The 21,443-nt window shown below is 39.1% G+C and overlaps 1 protein-coding gene across 2 annotated transcripts in view; it reads left to right on the top strand.

Annotated features, from left to right (window-relative positions):
• Nucleotides 1–21,443, top strand: part of WDR35 (WD repeat domain 35) — an 82,607-nt gene that overhangs the window by 6,462 nt on the left and 54,702 nt on the right. For both annotated transcript variants that reach the window (XM_039531150.1, XM_039531151.1), the window contains exons 3-9: nucleotides 6,949–7,020; nucleotides 8,168–8,260; nucleotides 10,094–10,222; nucleotides 11,614–11,747; nucleotides 13,775–13,940; nucleotides 14,871–15,016; nucleotides 17,421–17,546. In XM_039531150.1, coding sequence (XP_039387084.1) covers nucleotides 6,949–7,020; nucleotides 8,168–8,260; nucleotides 10,094–10,222; nucleotides 11,614–11,747; nucleotides 13,775–13,940; nucleotides 14,871–15,016; nucleotides 17,421–17,546 — 866 coding nt within the window. The remainder of the gene's footprint in view (nucleotides 1–6,948; nucleotides 7,021–8,167; nucleotides 8,261–10,093; nucleotides 10,223–11,613; nucleotides 11,748–13,774; nucleotides 13,941–14,870; nucleotides 15,017–17,420; nucleotides 17,547–21,443) is intronic.

The following is a 21,443-nucleotide window of genomic DNA, read 5'->3' as shown; positions in this document are numbered from 1 at the left end:
CCAGATCCATAAAGATAATTAGGTGCCTAAGTCCCATTTTTAGGCATCACTGTGATCCACCAAACCTCCACTCGGCTATCACTTGTAGGGATAACCTCACTTCGCACCTAAATATCTCCTGTAAAAGTTCCCTAGGCACCTAAGGACTGGTCTTCACTACAGGGAGATCAACGTTGCTGCAATTGATGCAGCAGGGGTCGATTTAGTGGCTGTAGTGAATGACGAGAAGAGTAAGGGAAGTCGACCGGAGAGCACCTCCTGTTGTTCAGTGCAGTGAAGACACCGGGATAAGTTGACCTAAGCTATGTCGACTCCAGCTACGTTATTCATGTAGCTTGAGTAGTGTAACTTAGGTTGACTTATTCCGGTAGTGAAGACAAGCCTCAAGTTTCAGCCTCAGAGTATGGGCACTGCACCCTCACTCTTGGTGTTTGCACCCTATGTCCCACCTAGACCCCAGTATGATCTACTAACTGGGGGAAGATAGGTGGAGGAGTGTCTATCAGGCCTGATCCCATAAGTATACTCAGAGGCTCCCTAGCTGTGCAAAGTAGTCAGTAGGGAGAAGATGTCCTTCCCTTATAAACTTTAGCCCAGTGGTTACTGTATTTCCCCAAGATATAGGAAATCCCCAGTTCAATTCACCCCTCTGATGAGAAGAGATTTGAACAAGGATCTCTTACCTCTCAGATGAGTGCCCTAGCCACTGGACTATGGGATATTCTGTTGTGGGTCTCTCTCCAGTTGAAGTTGTTCCACTTTAATTAAATAATTGAATAATTAACTATTAATTAGGCCAGAGAGGATGACAACCACTCTATATAGTCCAGTGGTTAGGGCTAATGGTTGTAAAGGAGGCTCTCCTCTTGCCCCTGCCACCAGCTGTTTTGTGTGGATTTTAATGCCTGCTTAACTCTGTCTTGCAAGAAGTGACTTAGGTGCCTAAACTATCTGATTCTAGGAGTGAGTTTCCCAGTCACGAATCACAAGAGGAGATAGGTGCCTCCTTCAGCTCTGATTGAGGCACCAACATCCAAAAGAGGGATGGGGCTTGAAACTCACCCTTCTCATTGGCATCTCCCATTGACCAGCTTCTGTCCTCTGGTGTCCATGCCTTGTTGTGGCAGGACAGCTTGCATGCTCCAACAATCCCCAGAGTCTGTGTCTGCGGGGGCTTTTTGCTCCTGGTAGGTTCAACTATGCTGGATTGGTCCGTGGGGGAGGGGCCTGACAAAACAGACACCCTGGTTCTCCAGGTTGGGGGTTAGGCACAGGGCTAACAACCCTGTCCTGTAAAAAAACAAAATATGTTACGGAAACAGCAATGGAGAGATCGACCATTACTCTGTGTGATGGTTTTCAGGAGTCAATGACCTGTATGACTGCCAGTGGTGAAAGCCGAAAGGAAGCCACTCTCACGAAGGCTGAAGTGCTCAACACCAAGACAAAAACCAAACTTGGTTTTTGGAACAGACGAACAATGTACGAAACAGGGAAGCTAGCTCAGATCACAGCAGAGATGAGACACTACAGCTTACACATCCTGGGTGTCAGCGAGATGAGATGGATGGGATCAGGAAGATTAACAGTCTCAGGAGAAATTTTGCTGTATTCTGGACGGGATGATGAACAACATCCTTTTGAAGGGAGTGGAGCATTCCTTGCTTGAATGGAAGTCCATTAGCAGCAGACTTATGAGAGCCAGACTGAAAGGGAAACACAATAATATCACCCTGATTCAGTGCTGCGCTGTGACAACTGACAGCGATGAAGAAGTCAAGGACAAATTCTACCTTACATTGCAGGAGGAGTTAGAGAGAGTACCACGCCACGACCAAACTATCATCATGGGAGACCTGAATGCCAAGGTCGGTAAGGACAACACAAACAACGACAGAGCAATGGGAAGATGTGGGTGTGGCACCATGAATGAAAATGGAGAGAGCTTGTTGATTTCTGCAATATGAATGACCTAGTCATTGGTTGAACCCTATTTCAACATTGTGAAATTCACAAGCTGATATCGTGTTCTCCAAATGGCAGAGAGAAGAACCAGCTTGACCATATGATGATCAATAGCAAATGGTGACGCTCACTGACTGATGTGAAAGTGAGAAGGGGTGCGGATGTTGCCAGCGACCACCACCTTGTGACAGCCTCCATCAAGCTAAGTGTGGGTCCACCAAACAAGGGACATAGACGTCATGACATTGACAAGCTAAACTCCCCTGAAATACAGAAAGCCTTTATTCTGCAGTTAAAGATCAGATTTCAGGCACTTGCAGATCTTGACGAAGAGGAGGGGAATGCAGATGAGGAGATCACCAAGAAGTGGGACAAAGTAACAGCAATTTATAAACAGAGCAGTGAAATCTGTCTAGGCTACAGGCAGAAGAGAAGAAAGGATTGGATTACACCCACAACACACACAACACACACCAGAGAAGCAGAGAAAAAAAGAAAAAAAAAAAAAAACAAAAAATCCCAGAATAGATAGGCAGGATACCATGAGCAGCAGGCAAGGCAGGTCGAGGAAGAGAAGAGAGAGAACAACATTATAACAATATTATATTGATAAAAGCAGCAGCTGCAGCAGCTGCTGTGTGAAACAAGAACCAGCTACAAAAAATGGTGGCTTATTCAGTGTAAACACACACACACAACAAACAACTCAGCAGGGGGACACACAACCACCACCTAAAAACAACAAAAAAGAAAAAGAAAATCGCTGGACAGAGCATTTCAAAAAGAATTGCTGAGCCACTAAAAAGAAAAAAACAAACAGGGAGCAGAGAAGAAGAAGATCTATGATACAGAGACACCCCAACCAAAAAAGAGAGATCATTATCAATCAATCCTTAAAAAAAAAAAAAAGCCTCCTGCAAGGATAATTTTAATGCAGAATTGTTCAATGTAATTCCTGAATTAGCAGCATCTAACCTGGCCCCTCTATTTACATCAATCTGGGAAAGAGAAAAGGTGACAGATGAGTGGACCAATGGGGTTATAGTGAAGATATCAAAGAAAGGAATCCTCAGTGATTGTAATAACTGGTGTGGTATCACACTTTTATCTGTGCCAAGCAAAGTATTGTGTAAGATCATAGTCCAGCATATATCAGAGGCAGTTGATAGTGTTCTCAGAAAAGAGCAAGCCATTTTTCGGAAAGGCTACGAAACATAATAGAACATTGCTTAGAATGGCAACGGCAACTCTACATAAACTTCATAGATTTTGAGAAGGCTTTTGATAGAATTCACAGGACCAGCCTATGGTGCATTCTGCGAGCATATGGAATCGCTCTCCATATAATCAACATCATCAAAAGCTTTTATTTCAACTTTACATGCAGTGTTGATCACAGTGAGCTCAGTTTTGAAGTCAAAACAGGAGTATGTCACATCTACAATCCTCTTCAACATTGCCATCAACTGGGTAATGCAGCTTATAACAGAAGACATGCCAAGAGGCATTAAATAGACACCCTTCTCATCCCTTGAAGACCTGGACTTTGCAGATGATCTTACTCTTCTATCACATACCCAACACCATGTACAAGAAAAAACAACTCGACTCAATGCATTCAGCCAGCAAATTTGACTGAAAATCAGCAGCAATAAGACATATATCATGACCTTTAATATTGTCTCACCATCACCAGTACAGATAGAGGATATATTCTCACCAATGTAGAAACATTCACATACTTGGGCAGCACCATCAGCCAGGACTGTGGAACAAGCTAGGACATCTGGAACAAAATCAATAAAGCCAGGAATGCCTTCAGGAGCTTAAATACAGCCTGGAAATCATCAAAATACAACACCAAAAACAAACTCAAGATTTATCAGAGCTGCGTACTTTCAACATTACTTTATAGGGCAGAATGCTGGGGAATGAGAAAGTATGACATGTCCAAACTGTCTTCATTCCATACAGCCTGCATCAGAAAAATCCTCCATATCTTTTGGCCCAGAACAGTGTCAAACCAAGATCTATTGACACAGTGCAGCCAAGAAGATATGAGCACTATCATTGCCAGGAGGCCTTGGAGATGGATTGGCCATGTGCTTCGGATGGAAACTGATTCCATTACCAAAGGAGCAATAAGATGGACACCTGAAGGCAAGCAAAAATGAGGCCATCCGAAAACAACATGGCAAAGAGCTGGGGAGGCCGAGCTGAAAAACCTGGGACACAGCTGGGGAACCATTGAAAGACTTGCCAAAAACAGACAAGAGTGGATGAGCTTTGTTGCTGCCCTAAATGCCAGAGGCATAATGGGAACATGATGATGATGATTGCCTAATTTAGCTGCCCCCCCTTCCACCCCAGTGTGCTGGCTTTTGTGGATTGTATTCTAAGGCACCTGTCTCTATCCATTCATTTTATAGGAATTCTAGGCACCTAACTGAGGCTTTGTGAATCCCATTGTTGTTCCAGTGATTTTTCTAGGTCCCTAAAAGTTAGGCATTGGGATGCTCAGCCTTGCAATGTCTAAGCCCCTTTGTGGATCCAGGCCCATCTATGCTGGAACTAAGGGTGACGGTGGTGCTACCAGACCCTCTGACTTCATAGAATATGAGGGTTGGAAGGGACCTCAGGCGGTCATCTAGTCCAACCCCCTGCTCAAAGCAGGACCAATCCGCTACTAAATCATCCCAGCCAGGGCTTTGTCAAGCCTGATCTTAAAAACCTCTAAGAAAGGAGATTCCACCACCTCCCTAGGTAACCCATTCCAGTGCTTCACCACCCTCCTAGTGAAAACGTTTTTCCTATTATCCAACCTAAGCCTCCCCCACTGCAACTTGAGACCATTACTCCTCGTTCTGTCATCTGGTACCACTGAGAACAGTCTAGATCCATCCTCTTTGGAACGCCCTTTCAGATAGTTGAAAGCAGCTATCAAATCCCCCCCTCGTTCTTCTCTTCTGCAAACTAAACAATCCCAGTTCCCTCAGCCTCTCCTCATAAGTTATGTGCTCCAGCCCCCTAATCATTTTTGTTGCCCTCTGCTGGACTCTTTCCAATTTTTCCACATCCTTGTAGGGTGGGGCCCAAAACTGGACACAGTACTCCAGATGAGGCCTCACCAATGCCGAATAGAGGGGAATGATCATGTTCGTTGATCTGCTGGCAATGTTCCTACTTATACAGCCCAAAATGCCATTAGCCTTCTTGGCAGCAAGGGCACACTGTTGACTCATATCCAGCTTCTCGTCCACTGAAACTCCTAGATCCTTTTCTGCAGAACTGCTGCCTAGCCCCTTAGTCCCTAGTCTGTAGCAGTGCACGGGATTCTTCCATCCTAAGTGCAGGACTCTGCATTTGTCCTTGTTGAACCTCATCAGATTTCTTTTGGCCAAATTCTCTAAGTTGTCTAGTTCCCTCTGTATCCTGTACCTACCTTCTAGCATATCTACCACTCCTCCCAGTTTAGTGTCATCTGCAAACTTGGATTGAGGGTGCAATCCACACCATCCTCCAGATTGTTAATGAAGATATTGAACAAAACCGGCCCAGGACCGACCCTTGGGGCACTCCGCTTGATACCAGCTACCAACTAGACATGGAGCCATTGATCACTACCCACTGAGCCCGACGATCTAGCCAGCTTTCTATCCACCTTATAGTCCATTCATCCAGCCAATACTTCTTTAACTTTCTGGCAAGAATATTGTGAAAGACCATATCAAAAGCTTTGCTAAAGTCAAGGAATAACACGTCCACTGCTTTCCCCTCTTCTACAAGCCAGTTATCTCGTCATAGAAGGCAGTTAGGTTAGTCAGGCATGACTTGCCCTTGGTGAATCCATGCTGACTGTTCCTGATCACTTTCCTCTCCTCGAAGTGCTTCAGAATTGATTCCTTGAGGACCTGTTCCATGATTTTTCCAAGGACTGAGGTGAGGCTGACTGGCTGCAGTTCTCTGGATCCTTCTCCTTCCCTTTTTTAAAGATGGGCACTACATTAGCCTTTTTCCAGTAATCCGGGACCTCCCCTGAACGCCATGAACTTTCTTGAGGTAGTTTCCATTATATACAGCATTTACAATTTGGTTCAGCAGCCCCACTATAAAAATTTGTTCCAGCACCACTGTCCAGGCCTAAGTAATGTGAGAGAAATCTGTTAAACAGTTTGAGAGTTCATTTTAAAATAAATATGTTAGTCAATTTTGTATGTATTTGTTAAATGCTAAGTCCCAACCCTTGTCAATGAGATTTTGCTCCTAATCCACTTAGGTACTTTTAAAAATCCTACCCTATGCATATTTATGTTATGTACCAGTGCAGTTCTGAGCACATGGTTGGTGCTTAACAAATACATAATGATCTGACTAGTACATTTATTTTGAAATGAATCATCAAACTGTTAGGTAGATTTCTCTCAGATATGAACTCAATCCAAGTTGCTCACTCTTTTTAAACTGAATCCAGCATGTTGCTATTTAAATATGAACTGTAGCTTGAGGGGTAAAGGTTATGCATATATATTTGTAAGTCATGTATGCAATTTATGTTGCTCTGATTATTGTTAATCATTCTTCTGTTATACAGTGGAGCCTAAAGAGCAGGCTAAGTGCATTTTACAAGCTAAGATAAGTAAATTTTAGGAAAAGGAAATAATAAGGATTTTTCAAGTTCTTGTGTTTTTTCAAATGGAAAATAAACAAAGGGAGTTGGCTTTGGTTTCTCTTCAAGCCTCTGGATTCTGATGAGAGTCTGAGATTGGGAAGCAGTTGGGGCGAGCGTAGATGCAGCTAACAAACAGTGAGATGAAAATAGAGAATGGTCCACATCTTGCAATACTTTCTTCTGAGAGTAGTTTTATTGAAGTCAGTGGGATTGACCACATGAGTTAGGATTGCAAGATCTGATTCCAGATGTATTGGTCGATGTATTTCATTTATTACAAACAGTTTTTATTATTTTATTTTATTTTTGTTTAGATGAAGCCAAATTAAAGGGACTTGCAGCTCCTAGCAATCTGTCAATGAATCAGACCCTTGAAGGTCACAGTGGTAAGAGTTACATTATGCTACTCTGTCATCTTCTGTTTAATACTTAAAAATCTAAAGGTTGGAGTAAAAATACAAGCTGTTTAATAGTCTGTTATAAAATTGATAAAATTTTATTGTTATGCCATTTCCTATTATATGACAGGAATAGAAATTACCAATATAAATATCAGTCATGTAATGGCTTGGCTATCTACTATTACTAATTAATCCAAGGAAATAAGTATTTAAATGGGCTATCACCTGCCATGGCAATTTTCAGTTTACATATACGTACATCATACAAATAGAGTTTGTAGTTGTTGTAGGGCAGGAGTGAAGAAGGGTAGAATGGCAAAATTTCAGTGCCAAGTGAATGAGCATAAGGAAATTGGAAGCATAAGAGAGTACTCTTTGAATTGTTCCATTAGAAAGGGTCATGGGCCATGAAAGGTGGAATTTGAAGAGAGTCATGGGGTCTACTAGGTACGCTTAAGAGAAAGAGAGGCTGTTTTAGGTTATTAAGATAACATCGGAGAACAGTCTTTTGCTCATTGTGAATATTTGGAAGTGAGGCCTGTTGGATGTTTGGTATTTGAGGTCAATCAAGCACCTACATTTCTGAGAGTAGGAGCAGTTGTGAGATTTGTGTCTCAATGGAGTAGTGGTGTACAGGATATTCTTTGTAATAAGGAGGGAGATTTTCAAAGGCACAAATGGCAATTAGGCCCTTAACTGCCACTTATATCTTTGAAAATCTCCCCCTAATAGAATGCCAATTATTAGATCTGTTGACCTGAAGAAAGCTATTATGACCCAGGAGTTGATGAGGGCAAGGCAGACAGAAACAGAGAAGAGAACAGAAACCAGAAAGGATACAGATTTGGGCTTTATTCTCGTAGAAGTAATATCTAAGGTTGCATTTGGAGAGACTGTGACTGAAGGGAGTAAAATAGATGAAGAGGTGGGGGCAATGCAGTAGAGGTCTATGGAAAGAAGAGCGTTAATTGCCAGTCACAAAAAAGAGTGGCTGAAAAAGCAGAATCAAAATCAGCAGACCCAGGAGATTCCATAAAAGTGTGGATGAAAATTTAAAAAGAATGTAATAATCTTTATGATCTTAGACCATTTCCTGATTAGTATAAAAAGTGAATTTTATATAATTTTCCAGGTTCTGTGCAAGTGGTGACCTGGAATGAACAGTATCAAAAGCTAACAACCAGTGATCAAAATGGGCTCATCATTGTGTGGATGTTATATAAAGGTATTGTCTGGGACAAGTCTGAGATTGGGTAATGTACCATCGTGGGTGATTTTGAGATTGAATAATGTGTCTCTGTAGACTTTAATTGCAGGTTACAAAGCTCAAAGTAGGTGTAAAGTGTGTTTCAAGTTCTTAGTTTACAAGCGTTTAATAGCTGGGCTTAATTGTACACATTTTCCATAGTGTAATCCTGTATAAAGAATGAAGTCATCTTTCCAGAACTGCCTTAAGAAAAGATCTCAGTTTTCAAGGTTATACTTTTGTTCAACAGCAAAGAATTGAAATCTTATTATTCACTTTTCTAAATAGCCAAACAGCCAAATAGTTGCAGAAAACCAGTTGAACCATACAAAGAATATACAATAGAATGGTTTAGGTTTAGTCTTAGATATTAATATTGAATAATTCTTTGTGCTATAACAGTAAATGCAGAAAAGATACACACTAGTGGAGGTGTTAGGCCTTAGAGACTTTGCTTAGAGCAAGAGACTATAGAGTATTTTTTTCCTACAGAATCTAGAATTATTCCATGAATTTATTGCATTGTCATAACTAAGTAGTGTATAATTTATAGTATTCATCTTCTGTATTTAATATTTGAGCTGTTAAAAACATATGCATCAGCACAATTTAAAAATACATCTGTTGTAGGAGTCCACCAATTATCACAAGCAACCGTATCAAAACAAACCAATGAACACATATATATTGGGAGAGAAAGAGAGAAAATATCTTTGTTAAAGAACAGAGTCCTTTGTCAAATTACTAGAGAAGTAGAAAGGCACTTCAGTTCTCTATCTTGGATGTGTCAAATCAGGTGGTTTACTTTGCTTAGAATTAATTTTACTAGTATAGCAGAATCATGTATATTAGTGCCAGAAAATATTCATTAGGTCATTTAGTTCATTACCCTGTCAAAGAAAATTGTTTCCTATAGTATGTTGTTTATGTATTGTCTATTAAATGTCTTAAAGAGTAGAGTTTTCACTACTTCCCTTGGAAAACTTTTCCATAATCTAATAGGTAAATTTTTAGTTATTCACAATTATTTTAAAAAGACCTCCTACATTTTCTCTTTTCTTAACTTGATCACTTTACTTCTTTGGACTGCCCTTACTAATTGTCCGTCCTTGGTGTCTGCACTTTCTAATATTTGCTGTTTTGTAATGATGCCTTTACACTTCCTGTTGTTGTCATTTGGCCAACCTGTACATCTTAACAAGTCAAGCCCTCCAACACCTGTTCTCTGAACTTCATTCTGTGTGTCAATATCTTTTTGGAACTGAGCTGCTTATGCCTCAACACAGTGGACACTGAAGTGATTGGTGGCTTATATGTGCCTATGTAGTTTCCAAGAGCTGCCTTGCAAATGTTTTACAGAAAGGGAACCATAGCCTCTCTTTTCTGTTTTACATCACCTCTGTGTGTGCGGCCCAATGCTACATTGGCCTTTTTTGTTGCCATATCACATAGCAAAGTCATACCTAATTTTCTGTCAAGTCTCACCTCAGGTCTTGTTCTTCATTACAGTTTCACAAGTTTCTCCCGTTTGCTGAATATCTGTATTTCAGATAAACAACATCTAATTTTATTTCCTGATAATATTTATAACCTCTCTATATTCCTTTGTATTCATTCATTCTTCTTTCTTGTATTTGTAACACTTCTCAAAGTTACTATCATTTGTGAATGTCATTATCATGCTATTTGCAGTTTTTTGTAATGTGACATTTAATGATTAGCCACATCTGAGTATATCTTGGGTTAGTTCTAATAAACACAGTTCACTTAAAGGATTGAAAAGTACAACTGAAATCTATTCTCTGATAACAGGTGCTTGGTATGAGGAGATGATCAACAATAGAAATAAATCTGTTGTTCGAAGTATGAGCTGGAATGCTGATGGACAAAAGATTTGTATTGTGTACGAAGATGGGGCTGTGATTGTTGGTTCAGTGGATGGTAAAGATGTTACTATTATTATTTATTATTTGTATTACCATAGCACCTATGAATCCTAATTGTGTACCAGGACCCCAATGTGCTACATGCTGTACAACCACAGATCAAAAAATATGGACTCTGCTCCAATCAGCTTACAAGCTAAATGTAAGACAAGAGACAACAGATGGTTACAGACAGATGAGACTGTATTGGTCACCATGATAGGCAGTGGTCTCAGCACACCAGCTGCCTAACTGTTGCCAAGCTTTTTGTAGTCATCAGAGCAAAGGAGGTTTTAAAGGAGGGATTTGAAGAAGGATAATGCATTAGTTTTGCAGATGTCTGTGTGGTGCTTCTCCCAAGCTAAGGGGCAGCATAGAAGAAAGCACTAAGATGATTGTTTGAAAATTTAAAAAGTAGGTTATGGAGGCTGTCATTGTGGGTTTATCACAGGCTGGATTATCTGTTTTGTTAACTAATGTGCTGTCCTGGTGATTTGGATAGCTTTCACTCGTTAATTCTGTTTAGAAAACTTGCATAAGCCAAATTAAGATCCTCCAATTGGAGTGAATGTCTGGTTTTCCATGTATGGCAAGAGTGATGATATAGCTGTGGTTCTGAAAACATATTTATTCTAAGAACTTATTTTCAGGCACTTGTAACTTTTTCCTAGAAAAAGATTATCCTTGATGAAAAAATGTCTGTTCCTTGTTCTCAAGCCAGTGGTGACTTTTCTTTTTGAAGTCTGATAACATTCCATTCAGCTTAAGTTATCTGAATATGGAATGAATGATGTTTTTTCCGTACTTTTTACACACTATTTTTTTTTTGTGCCTAGATAACCTGAATGGTTTAATTTGAAAAGATCAAATTTTGCACAGTTATAATAATTGAGAAATGAATGTTTTGCTAAATTCTGGAAAAATTGGTTGAGAAGTAAAGAACTGATAAAGTGCGAAAATAGCATGTGCCAAACTCTTTGTTTTCCTTACTAATTGAAACCTGTACTGTGAATAGTTTTCCATATGCATGTATCGTATCTGGATATTCATATACTGAAATAAACAAAAAGTAGGTTATGTGACTGCATAATCCCATGTAATTGAAATTAAAGGCATGACATGCATATTTCTCACTGTTTATTTTTCTTTATTTAAAAAAAAATACAGCCAAACTCTCTGTTTGGTATGTCATTATGTCTGAGATTTTACTTTTGCAAAACTTGAGAAATACAAGGTTATGTTTCCCACAGTAATAGACTACAAAACTTTCTGCCTCAATATAGACATCACTGAGTTAGTTATTGTGGAAATTGTAACTTTGAATTTCTTTATCTGTTTATGTAGTTTTTTGCATCATCTTTTCAATTCTCTGGTATGTTTCTTAAGTTTCATAATTTTCTGTTACAGGTAATCGTATTTGGGGGAAAGATTTGAAAGGTTCACAACTGTGCCATGTAGCATGGTCCTCAGATAGCAAAATTCTACTCTTTGGAATGGCAAGCGGAGAAATTCATATTTATGACAACCAAGGGAATTTTATTGTAAGTTCAGAGTTATGTACTGTATAGTATGTCTCAACTATTTAATTTTGAATATAAAACTGTAGATCACAAGTTAAAACAGACATACTTTACAAGTAGTAGCTATAATCTTTTATTAATTTGATGGTTTTGAATCTTCAGAATTACACAAGGTCCTACGTGAAGACTTCTTATTCTGATTTTATGCAGGTTTTTACATTATCAAGTTTTCTAATGTAAATATTCTGATAAAGTTTAAATACACCATCATTTGAGCAGCTAAATTAACATAACATCAATTAAAACATTCTTTGCCTTGCAATCCAATATTTAAAAGAGAAATTTGAAAACATTTATGTACATGCTAGGTAAGTGAAATGAAGCTAATGCATCATTGGTACTAATATTAACATATCTTAGGCATCAAACAAGGCTTCATTTTTCCACCATGCTGTCTAGCAGTGAGACAGAATTTTAGTATATTAAATTAGAGCTCTTAAAAGAATTATATCTCATCAGCAAGTCCTTGAAGGAAAATAAATATGTATACTATTGCTTTATGTTTCTGTCTATGTGTTTATTTTACTTGCCATTGTTTAGGTTGATCTTCCAGTTATGTGGAGTTCAGGAATAACTGTTTGAAAATTCTTAACAGTAGCAAAGCGCCAACTTTACAAAAACATAGACTTCATTTTTTTGATACACTTGGAATGTTTACCATTATATTTTAGGCAACAACCCAGTACAGAAAAATCCTCTAATTGTCCATCCTGATGGACAGCCTATTGTCATAATTAAGTGGGTGTATCAATTAAGAGAAGAGGCCATTTTAAAAAAAAAGTCCAAAAAGACTTAAAATAATTCTTCTGTAGAAAAAAAAAATATCAATTTTTTAAAAAGAAAAAAGAAATAAAAGGAATATAACTACAAGAGATCAGATGCAAATAGATGAAAAAGCAGTAGCCTTGAAAGAAGGGATTGGTAAACATCTACTACCCCTTCTCAATCTCTAGCCCTATTACCATTTGTGAGTGTTTAAAAGTGGGTAACATTCTTTGTGTCTTCACTGTGCAATTTTAAAACTCTGTGATAACAATTTTGGAGAACTGTGTTCAAATCCAGCTGCGATCTAGTCTCAAACATGGTTCTGGTTAGCATTGTTTAGCATCTGTTACTCAAACAAGGCCTCCCATATTGTTCACGGAGCAATAATGTGGAGTATGCTCTAAACCATTTTCAAAATCAGTGTAGCTTTTTGCTAGTGTAGAAAAGGCATTAAACAATTCCAGATGTTTTGAGTCTTTTTCTTGTACATTTACTGTTTATTACCCAAAGTTCATGTTGTTGAGAGTATGGGGGAAGGGTGAGCCCGGTTGATTCTTGAAAACATACTGTAATAGTGTATTACAAATATATAAAAATCTTAGCTTTTTCCAGTTCTCTCTTGAATTACTTTGTAAGTACATTTCTATTTTATAAGACGTAACATCTGCAAACTTTAAACAAACGGGGGGCCTTTTGTAGAGCTGATTGGAAAATTTTCTGTTGAAAAATGCTGATTCATCTAAACCAAAGCTTTCATCAGGAAAGGGTCAGGGTGAGTTTTGACAAATTTCCAGTTTAGAAGTAAATTTGGGGGGAAAAATGTGTTTGAAATTGTCAAAATGTCTCTTATTGACATTTCAAAATGAAAATTTTCTTTATTTGGTTCAAAATGACTTTGAAGTTTAAGTTAATTTATAGTTAAAATTAATAATTTTTAAAAGATTGCAATCTAAATTAAACATATTGAAACTATCAAAACAAAATCAGTATCAGTTGACCTGAACAAATTCTTTTTTTCAGATTTTCAAAGTTTTGAGTTTTTGTCCTGAATCAGAATGGGGAAATCTTTTTGAAATCTTGAAAATTTTCCTGGGATGAGAAAACCATTTCCCACCCAGCTCTAATAATTTGTAAAATGTTGGTATAAATATACGTTGCATTTATGGCTAGCTTAGTCAAATATGTGATAGATCTGTTAAACGATTAAACAATTCCATCTCTAGATGAAAATGAAACTGAATTGTTTAGTGAATGTAACTGGAGCATTCAGTATTGCTGGAATACATTGGTACCCTGGTACAGAGGGCTATACTGAGCAAGATTGCCCTTGCCTTGCTATCTGTTTTGACAATGGAAGATGCCAGATAATGAGACATGAGAATGACCAAAGTAAGTACAATTTTCTTTTTAGCTGAGCAAAGTGAGGTCTTATTCTGAACTTGAAGAAATGTCTCTGTTTGTCTGTAATGTCATAACTTTTGAATGCTTCATCTCATCAATTCCAAAATTCCAGGGAATGTTCAAGGCATCAACAGTCAGAACCATACTGATTTTTGGTGAAAATCAGAAGGGGGAAATAGGGAACACATGGAGACCCTGACATCTGCTTGGCTGACCCAGCAGCTTCAACCACCTCTGATTTTCTATAGATCAAAGAATCAGTTGACGGCCCCAGACAGAAAGAAAAGAAATGGTGGTGGGAATGGGAGGCTCTCACAGAACTCCTGGCATAGTGGGAGAATAGGAGACCTTGCTATGGGGGGCACACAGACCTCTGGCCATGGTAAGGAACGGGTTATTGGGGAGCAAACGGGCACACAGTGCCCTTGCTGTGGGAGGGAAATGGAGACAATGACATGCAGTGAGGAGAACGTGGGGGGACACAGCACAACTGGCATGTTGGATGGGGGAGCATATGCCTTCTGCCATATGCCAGGGGGACTTCAGTGGGGGAGCACACAGGACCCCTGCCCTGGCATGTGGTGGACGGGGTAATGGAGTAGCACACAGAGCTCCTGGCATGAGGATAGGTGTGCTAGGGAGTCCCTGAAATAGAAGAGAATGGGAAGATGGCACACAGGGAGCTTGTGGGGGGAATAGACAAATGCAAGGAGTATGTTGGTGTTTGCAATGCACTTGGCCTACAGAAGTAACAGTGTGTGACCCTTTAGTTATAACAGCTAGAATAACTTAAATTTAGCTGTACCTAAAACTTGAACTGATGGCCTTTTTGCTCAGGTGTGGGATACTGAACACTGAGCCATTCTTGTCCAAAATTAGTATTTACACTTTTTACACTTTTTTCTTTCTAAAAACTAGACCCTGTTTTGATTGACACTGGTATGAATGTAGTGAGTATCCAGTGGAACCACTGTGGAAGTGTGTTGGCTGTGGCAGGCTTCCAAAAAGCAACTACTCAGGATAAAGATGTAAATCTTGTGCAGTTCTACACTCCATTTGGTGAGGTAAAATATTTAATATATTTAACATCCTACTTCAGATGTAAAATGCACACCATACAAACAAAATGTATACCAAGGTTGGTTGTTTGGGCTTTTTAACTTTAAGTTTAACATGATTAACTGCATGGTGTAATCTTATTGTTGAGCAACTCCACGAAATAATTTCAGCCTCCTTGTATGGTGATTACCCAAACTATGATCAGTGTTTCAGAAGTGCACTGTAGTTTGAATATATTAAGAGTATATTGAGGTCTTCTAAATACTATTTTTGTAGGGAATTTGTCTACTAATTGCATGGGTAGTGTACTTATCAAACATCATGATTCGAGAAGTTCATTGTGTGTATTTATTACTGCACAGTATTAGTATACTGTGCTGAAACTATATTTTTATAAGCCAAATTCAGTAAAACTCAGTAAGTAGTACCTGACATTTGTGAAGCCCATTGGCCCAGAAGCTTCTGGAAGCAGTAATAAATTGTATTTAACCCTCATATATCTGTTGGGGGTATAGTTTTGTCAAAGAAACAGATTTTTAAAGATATTTAGGTGCTTAACTGATACTTTTAGAAATCTGGCCCAAAAGTCTTTTATACCTGATCTTGTCCCCCCCACCCCCCAAGTAAAGGCCTTTGATTAGCTAGAGCTTAAGGCCAGGCCACCCACCCAGTCTCCTCCTTCTAAATTATGGGTTTTTTAATATTTTTTTGTTGGTGATGCTGCTCTCACAGTAGGTTAGACATAGAGAGATTAGCCACTGTGATATTTGAGCATCAACAAAATTATGTAAAGTAGAGGTAATTTGCATATGAGGAAATGTCTAGTTCTTATAGGGAAGGAAGGCCAAACCAGTTCTGAAGATAGTTTTGATAAGTTTATAACAAGGAGAGATGTGTCTTACATTTTGTTCTGAAATTGATAAGATCCAGTGTCATCCTGATTTCTGGAGGAGGATTGTTCCACACCTTAGAATATTTAGTGCCCAAATCTTTGGGACAATTTAACTGACGTCTAAGCCTACTAGTCTCATTACTGAAGTCTCATGACTGAATCCAGCATTCTAGATTAATGCAGAAATATTCATAAGTATACATTCTAATTTTGAGGTGTCTGGAAAATTGTGTTGGACTAATTCAAATACTCACAGATAATGGCTCAAGTTTTCAGGAAATGTCCTCTCTTTTTGTGAGTGTAATTTATGTCCGCAATATATTTTGGACTTACATAGTTAAGTACTTGTATTACACCCTCCGTCGGACACTTCAGTCATATACATAGTAAAATTTGCACCTTCAGTTAATTTGGGCACTAAGTTATGCCCTCGAAAAGTAGGCCAGGCTGAGGCATGAAAATCGGGGTCAGATGTGTTGGCAATCTGTTCAACAGAAGCCATAACATAAAATGAAAGCATACTAGAGCCCTGATTATTCAAAAACTTACAAACAGGAGTAGATGTACAGACATGAGTAACTTTATATAGAGAATAGAACTAGTTGTGTGTAAATTTTTTTACCTGCATACGTGTCTGCAGGACTGGGGTAGAATCATATGGCTATCAAACGTGGCATCTTGTGAATGTCAAGAGGTTTACTGATTATAACTTCAAACAGTGTTGTAAAATGGGAATTAATTTACCATCTGTTATAAATTATATGATTTATTTCTATGTAATAATTAAAAGACATAACTGGACATTTAACTTTCTTTTTCCCCCCTCTGTTTTTTATAGATGGGATAGGGGTGAGGAAGGGAAAGAGTTAACAAGGTTGGAAAGGATTTATTATTGATGTCAGTATAATTGTGTGTGTATGTTAGAATTTTTATACAAAATTGATTGTACGTATACCTGTGATGGGGATATTATAAAAATCAAGACAAATTACTAAATTTGTCATCTTTTTGTTCTAGCAATTGTGCTTGGAAGTAACATCTCAATTGGCTGCTGTGATAAATAGGATTATAATGTCAGGATAAACCAAATTCTTGAGAAATGTCAAATGTCAGTACTGAATTATTAATGGGACGTTATTTATTTTAAAAGTGGCTCAAATAGCATATACTTGTGGACTGAAAGAAGATACACGTATGCTTTCATTCGTGCTTTAATATTTAGTTTTATGAGTTTGAGTTATGCGTGAGTAATATATTGCAAATTTTGTGGGTTTCTCTTTCTGACAAAAAAACAGTGCAGTGAAGGCAAAATAATACTTTATGGTAATGCAAATTAAATTAATTTCTTTTTATGATCTGTTTAAGAGTACAAGAGCCAAATTCTGTGATCACTGTAACTATGGAGTATTGCTGGTGTAAGTGAGAGTGGGATTTAGCCTCAGATGTCTAACCATTTGTCTCTAATGATGTGGTAGTGCTGGCAACTCTGTGTATATTTTAAATATTCTCTTTTTTAGCATTTGCGTACACTGAAAGTTCCTGGCAAGCAGATGTCAGCATTGTCCTGGGAGGGAGGTGGACTGAAGATTGGGTTAGCTGTTGATTCTTTTATATATTTTGCAAACATTCGGCCAGATTACAAGGTAGGTAGTAATGTAGCACTTGATTTACTGGAAAATCTTAAAACATGGTTATTATCAGAAAATATACCTGTAGAAATGGTAACTTGTTATTGCATATATCCACTCCCTTTGTGTATGTATTCACCATACAGGCTTCTCACCAAACATACCTTTTATTACAGTCATTAATGCACAGCTAGTAGAGCAAGCTATTTTCTGTTCTGTGTTATGTGTCATCAACAAATTAACTAAGTTTTGATGATCTGATTTTGTGCAGAGTGAAAAGAATGCAGCTTAATTTTTGCATGCCAGATTAAGCTTGGAATTCGGACCAAAATGTTTTGATTTCTAAACTGCTCAAATATAATATGGAAGGTATTAATGGGAAATAAATACACACTATATCAGTGTCATTTCCACAGGCACTCTTTCTCTAATCATTACTGCACTTTAAGACACTTTGATAAATCTGTTTCTAAATGAGTTTGTTAAATTTTTCATGACTACTTAGATGAGAATTTGCTAGTGTTTGTGATTAGTGCTTCCGTCAGGGCTAGCAGGGGAGCAGGAAACTTCCTTTTTTGGAGGCAGGGGTGGGGGAGGGAAAGAACTTATCCATCAGTTTCTGAAAAATCCATGCTTTTATTTTAAAAATGTAACCCATCCTTAGCATATTTGACTTGATTTACACTGAAAAATTTCACCACCAGTAAAGCACCACTAGTTGTAGCAAGAGTGGAAGTTACAGTTGAGACAGGGCTCAAGTGTGTCTATTGTTATTTAGTTAAACTTTACCTGACGGGACCAGCTTTCATTGATAGTCACCCTAGCCTTCTGTGCCCTACCATTTCCACTACTGCTACCACTGGTGAAGCAGCACTGGTGGAAAATTATGGATCTGAATCTTTCCTCTGTAGATGCAGCATATGACTGCAAAGTTAACCTCCCCACCCCCCCGGGCCAGCCTTGCGCCCCCTGTACGACATGCACACAGAGCCATCCCTAGGGTACGGCGATTCAGGGCAGCTGCCATGGGGGCCCCCCAAAGCATGGGGTCCGGGGCAGCTGCCCTGATTTGCCGTATCCTAGGGATGGCTCTGGCTATGTTGCTCAGGGGTGTGGATTCTTCACATCCTTGAGTAATGTAATTGTATAAGTCTGTAGTGAAGACCTGACCTAAAGTTTGTAACCAGTCACCAGGATAGTTGATTGAAAACATGGTTTGTATCTGCCCATCACTAAGGCCCTACTTAATTTGCGATTATTGCAGAAATTGCAGATCCCACAGTATTAGACTTTCTCTGCAATTTTGTTAGCCAGGTGGCTGACTGTGGGAGACCCTGGCTGGGTCCCATCACATAGTTAAAACTCTATCAATAATCATTGCAGCTAAGAGTATTCACCTTTATCAGTTCTGTACTTTGTTGTTTTTTGTTGTTTTTTTTACAGCTCAGACAGGGCTATCCAACCATGTTTGTGTAAAACCAGTTTGGTTGGTTCTCCTTCTTACCAACTGTCTGTGCTAGAGCATCCCAGAGAGTATTAGATCACATGCTGATGATGCTGTTTTTATGTCTGTCAAGCTGTCTAGAGCGTCTCACAACAGGGCACAACCCCCAAACTGGTTATGTGTAGATTTAATCAACCAAGCACTAGAACAGCCTTCACGCAGAATCGCAGTCTCCTTGGGTATTCTGATCTATCAAGATACCTAGAGAGGCTTGACTTTATTATATAGATGGTCCCTTGCACCAAAAATCACAACAATATTCAGGTTACTCCCAGTCCCAAAGGACCAGTCACTTGTACCTCAGATCACACACCAAAGACAATGCTTGTAGCCAATTCTATAATAAACTAACTAAAGATTTATTAACTAAGAAAAAGAAATATTTACAAGGTTAAAGCAGGTAAACTTACAACACAAATCAGTTACAGTTTTAGATTTCAAAAGGTAACAGAAACTGCTGTCATACGGAAGCTCTATATGTCCTTTAGACCTAATCCAAGCTAAGCAGCTTGGGAATCCCTTTCTTATGCTTAGAAATTTTGCCCTCTCCAAATTCTACTTCTATTTCCTTCTGGTCAGGCATTTTTATTCCTATCCCGCAGTGTTCAAGCTGATAGAACAGGTGTTGGTGCCAGTCTGCTCTCTAGGGATGTTGGGTGAGGGAAGGGGGGCAGTCAACAAAGACTTTGTCCTTTGATGTCTTTCAATGGCTCATTTGGTTTCAGTGGGTCGTCTTGTGTGCAGGACCAGCACTTTACACTAATTAATCCTTCTTTCTTGTTTGGTGAGTTGCACAGTTACAGCGGTTTACAATGCAAACACTCAATATAACTTTATACCATGGGCTACAGATGTTATGAGTGAGATCAGTACATGCAACGTCCTACAAGCATTTTATCAAGTTTAAACAATAAACACATTCTTATTAACTTAACATCCGTTTTAACAAGGCTGACAGGTGAGCCAGACTGGTTTCCAGTTATGCGTTCGTCAGTGCCTAGGGGCCTGGGCATGAGTTGTTACCTAGTCTGTCAGCATCACAGAAGCTGTTTCCTTTGGCTTCCTGTCCTGTGCTGGAGACATGATGAGAGAGCTTCCTAGATTTTCCCAGAATGCACTTATACAAATACCATTGGGCAGTGAGTGTAAACATGGTTGTGATGGCAGAAATACTGCTATGCGAATAGAAACTGAACTGTCCTATTTGTAATTGGTCACAAAATTGCATTTAAAAGTAGTAGCGTGAAAAGGGCCTTAGCTTTATCCCTGTCAGTGCTATATAGCTGAAACCAATATGTCTGGGAGACTTGAAAGATCCCATTCTCACTGAAGCAGGGCCGGCTCCAGACCCCAGCGCGCCAAGCGCGTGCTTGGGGCGGCATGCCGCGGGAAGCGCTCTGCCGGTCGCCGGGCGGGCGGCAGGCGGCTCCGGTGGACCTCCCGCAGATGTGCCTGCGGAGGGTCCGCTGGTCCCGTGGCTTCGGTGGAGCATCCGCGGGCATGCCTGCGGGAGGTCCACCGGAGCCGCGGGATCGGCGACCGCCAGAATGCCCCCCGCGGCATGCCGCCGTGCTTGGGGTGGCGAAATTCCTAGAGCCGCCCCTGCCCTGAAGTCTGTGTAGACTTCTAGCACATTTGAATAGTGTACGTGACTATTGGTTCATTTGTAAAGATTTGCTTCAACCATTTCACCTTCTGGGGAAAATCTGACATTAAGAATAACTTTATTCGGTGCAATTATATTACATTTGTTTTCCTGTGTAAAGTTAAAAAATCATATTATTATAAAACCGGCAATATACTTATTAAAAGGCAAGTAGACTGACATTTATGTTTAGGTACAGTTAAACAGTGCCTATAAAATCTTTACACTATGTTTTGTATATGACTTTTCAAGATGACAAACACAGCAGTACAAACTGGGCTCCTGGCTAAGAATTTAGCAAAGCATTGCTTTCCTGTTTTATCTGATGTTATCTGGTAGCAAATATATGCTGTCAGCATTCTGAAAAAACTGTGATCTGAACAAAGAATATTCCTTGCTATTCAATTTTAAAGGTAACATAATAGTGGAGAGGGATGATTGAAGTAATGAATTGAAAAGATTGCTTATTTATGTTAACCATTCAAGTTTTTGTTAACTAGCATTTAAATAGACTGTAAAATAAAGCTGAAAAGATGAAAGAGCATAACATGAAACCTTCAGAAGAACATATTGCAACTATAATTAAAGACAGTGTTTCACTCTGCTGTAAAAAGCCTCTGGAGAATGATCTGTGTGTGCTAGGAAAAGACTCCAGATAGTTCATTGTAAATTTGCTGGAAGAAGTTCTGGAAATTCACATTGGAAAAAAGTTCTAACCAGCCTCAGAGGAAGTGCTGCCTAGTGTGTTCTGTGGGAAATTTGT

The sequence above is a fragment of the Mauremys reevesii genome, linkage group 3, assembly GCF_016161935.1.
Source record: "Mauremys reevesii isolate NIE-2019 linkage group 3, ASM1616193v1, whole genome shotgun sequence".
Taxonomy (NCBI): Eukaryota; Metazoa; Chordata; order Testudines; family Geoemydidae; genus Mauremys; species Mauremys reevesii.
Note: the sequence above shows the minus strand (reverse complement) of the source record. Positions and strands in the feature narration are given on the sequence as shown.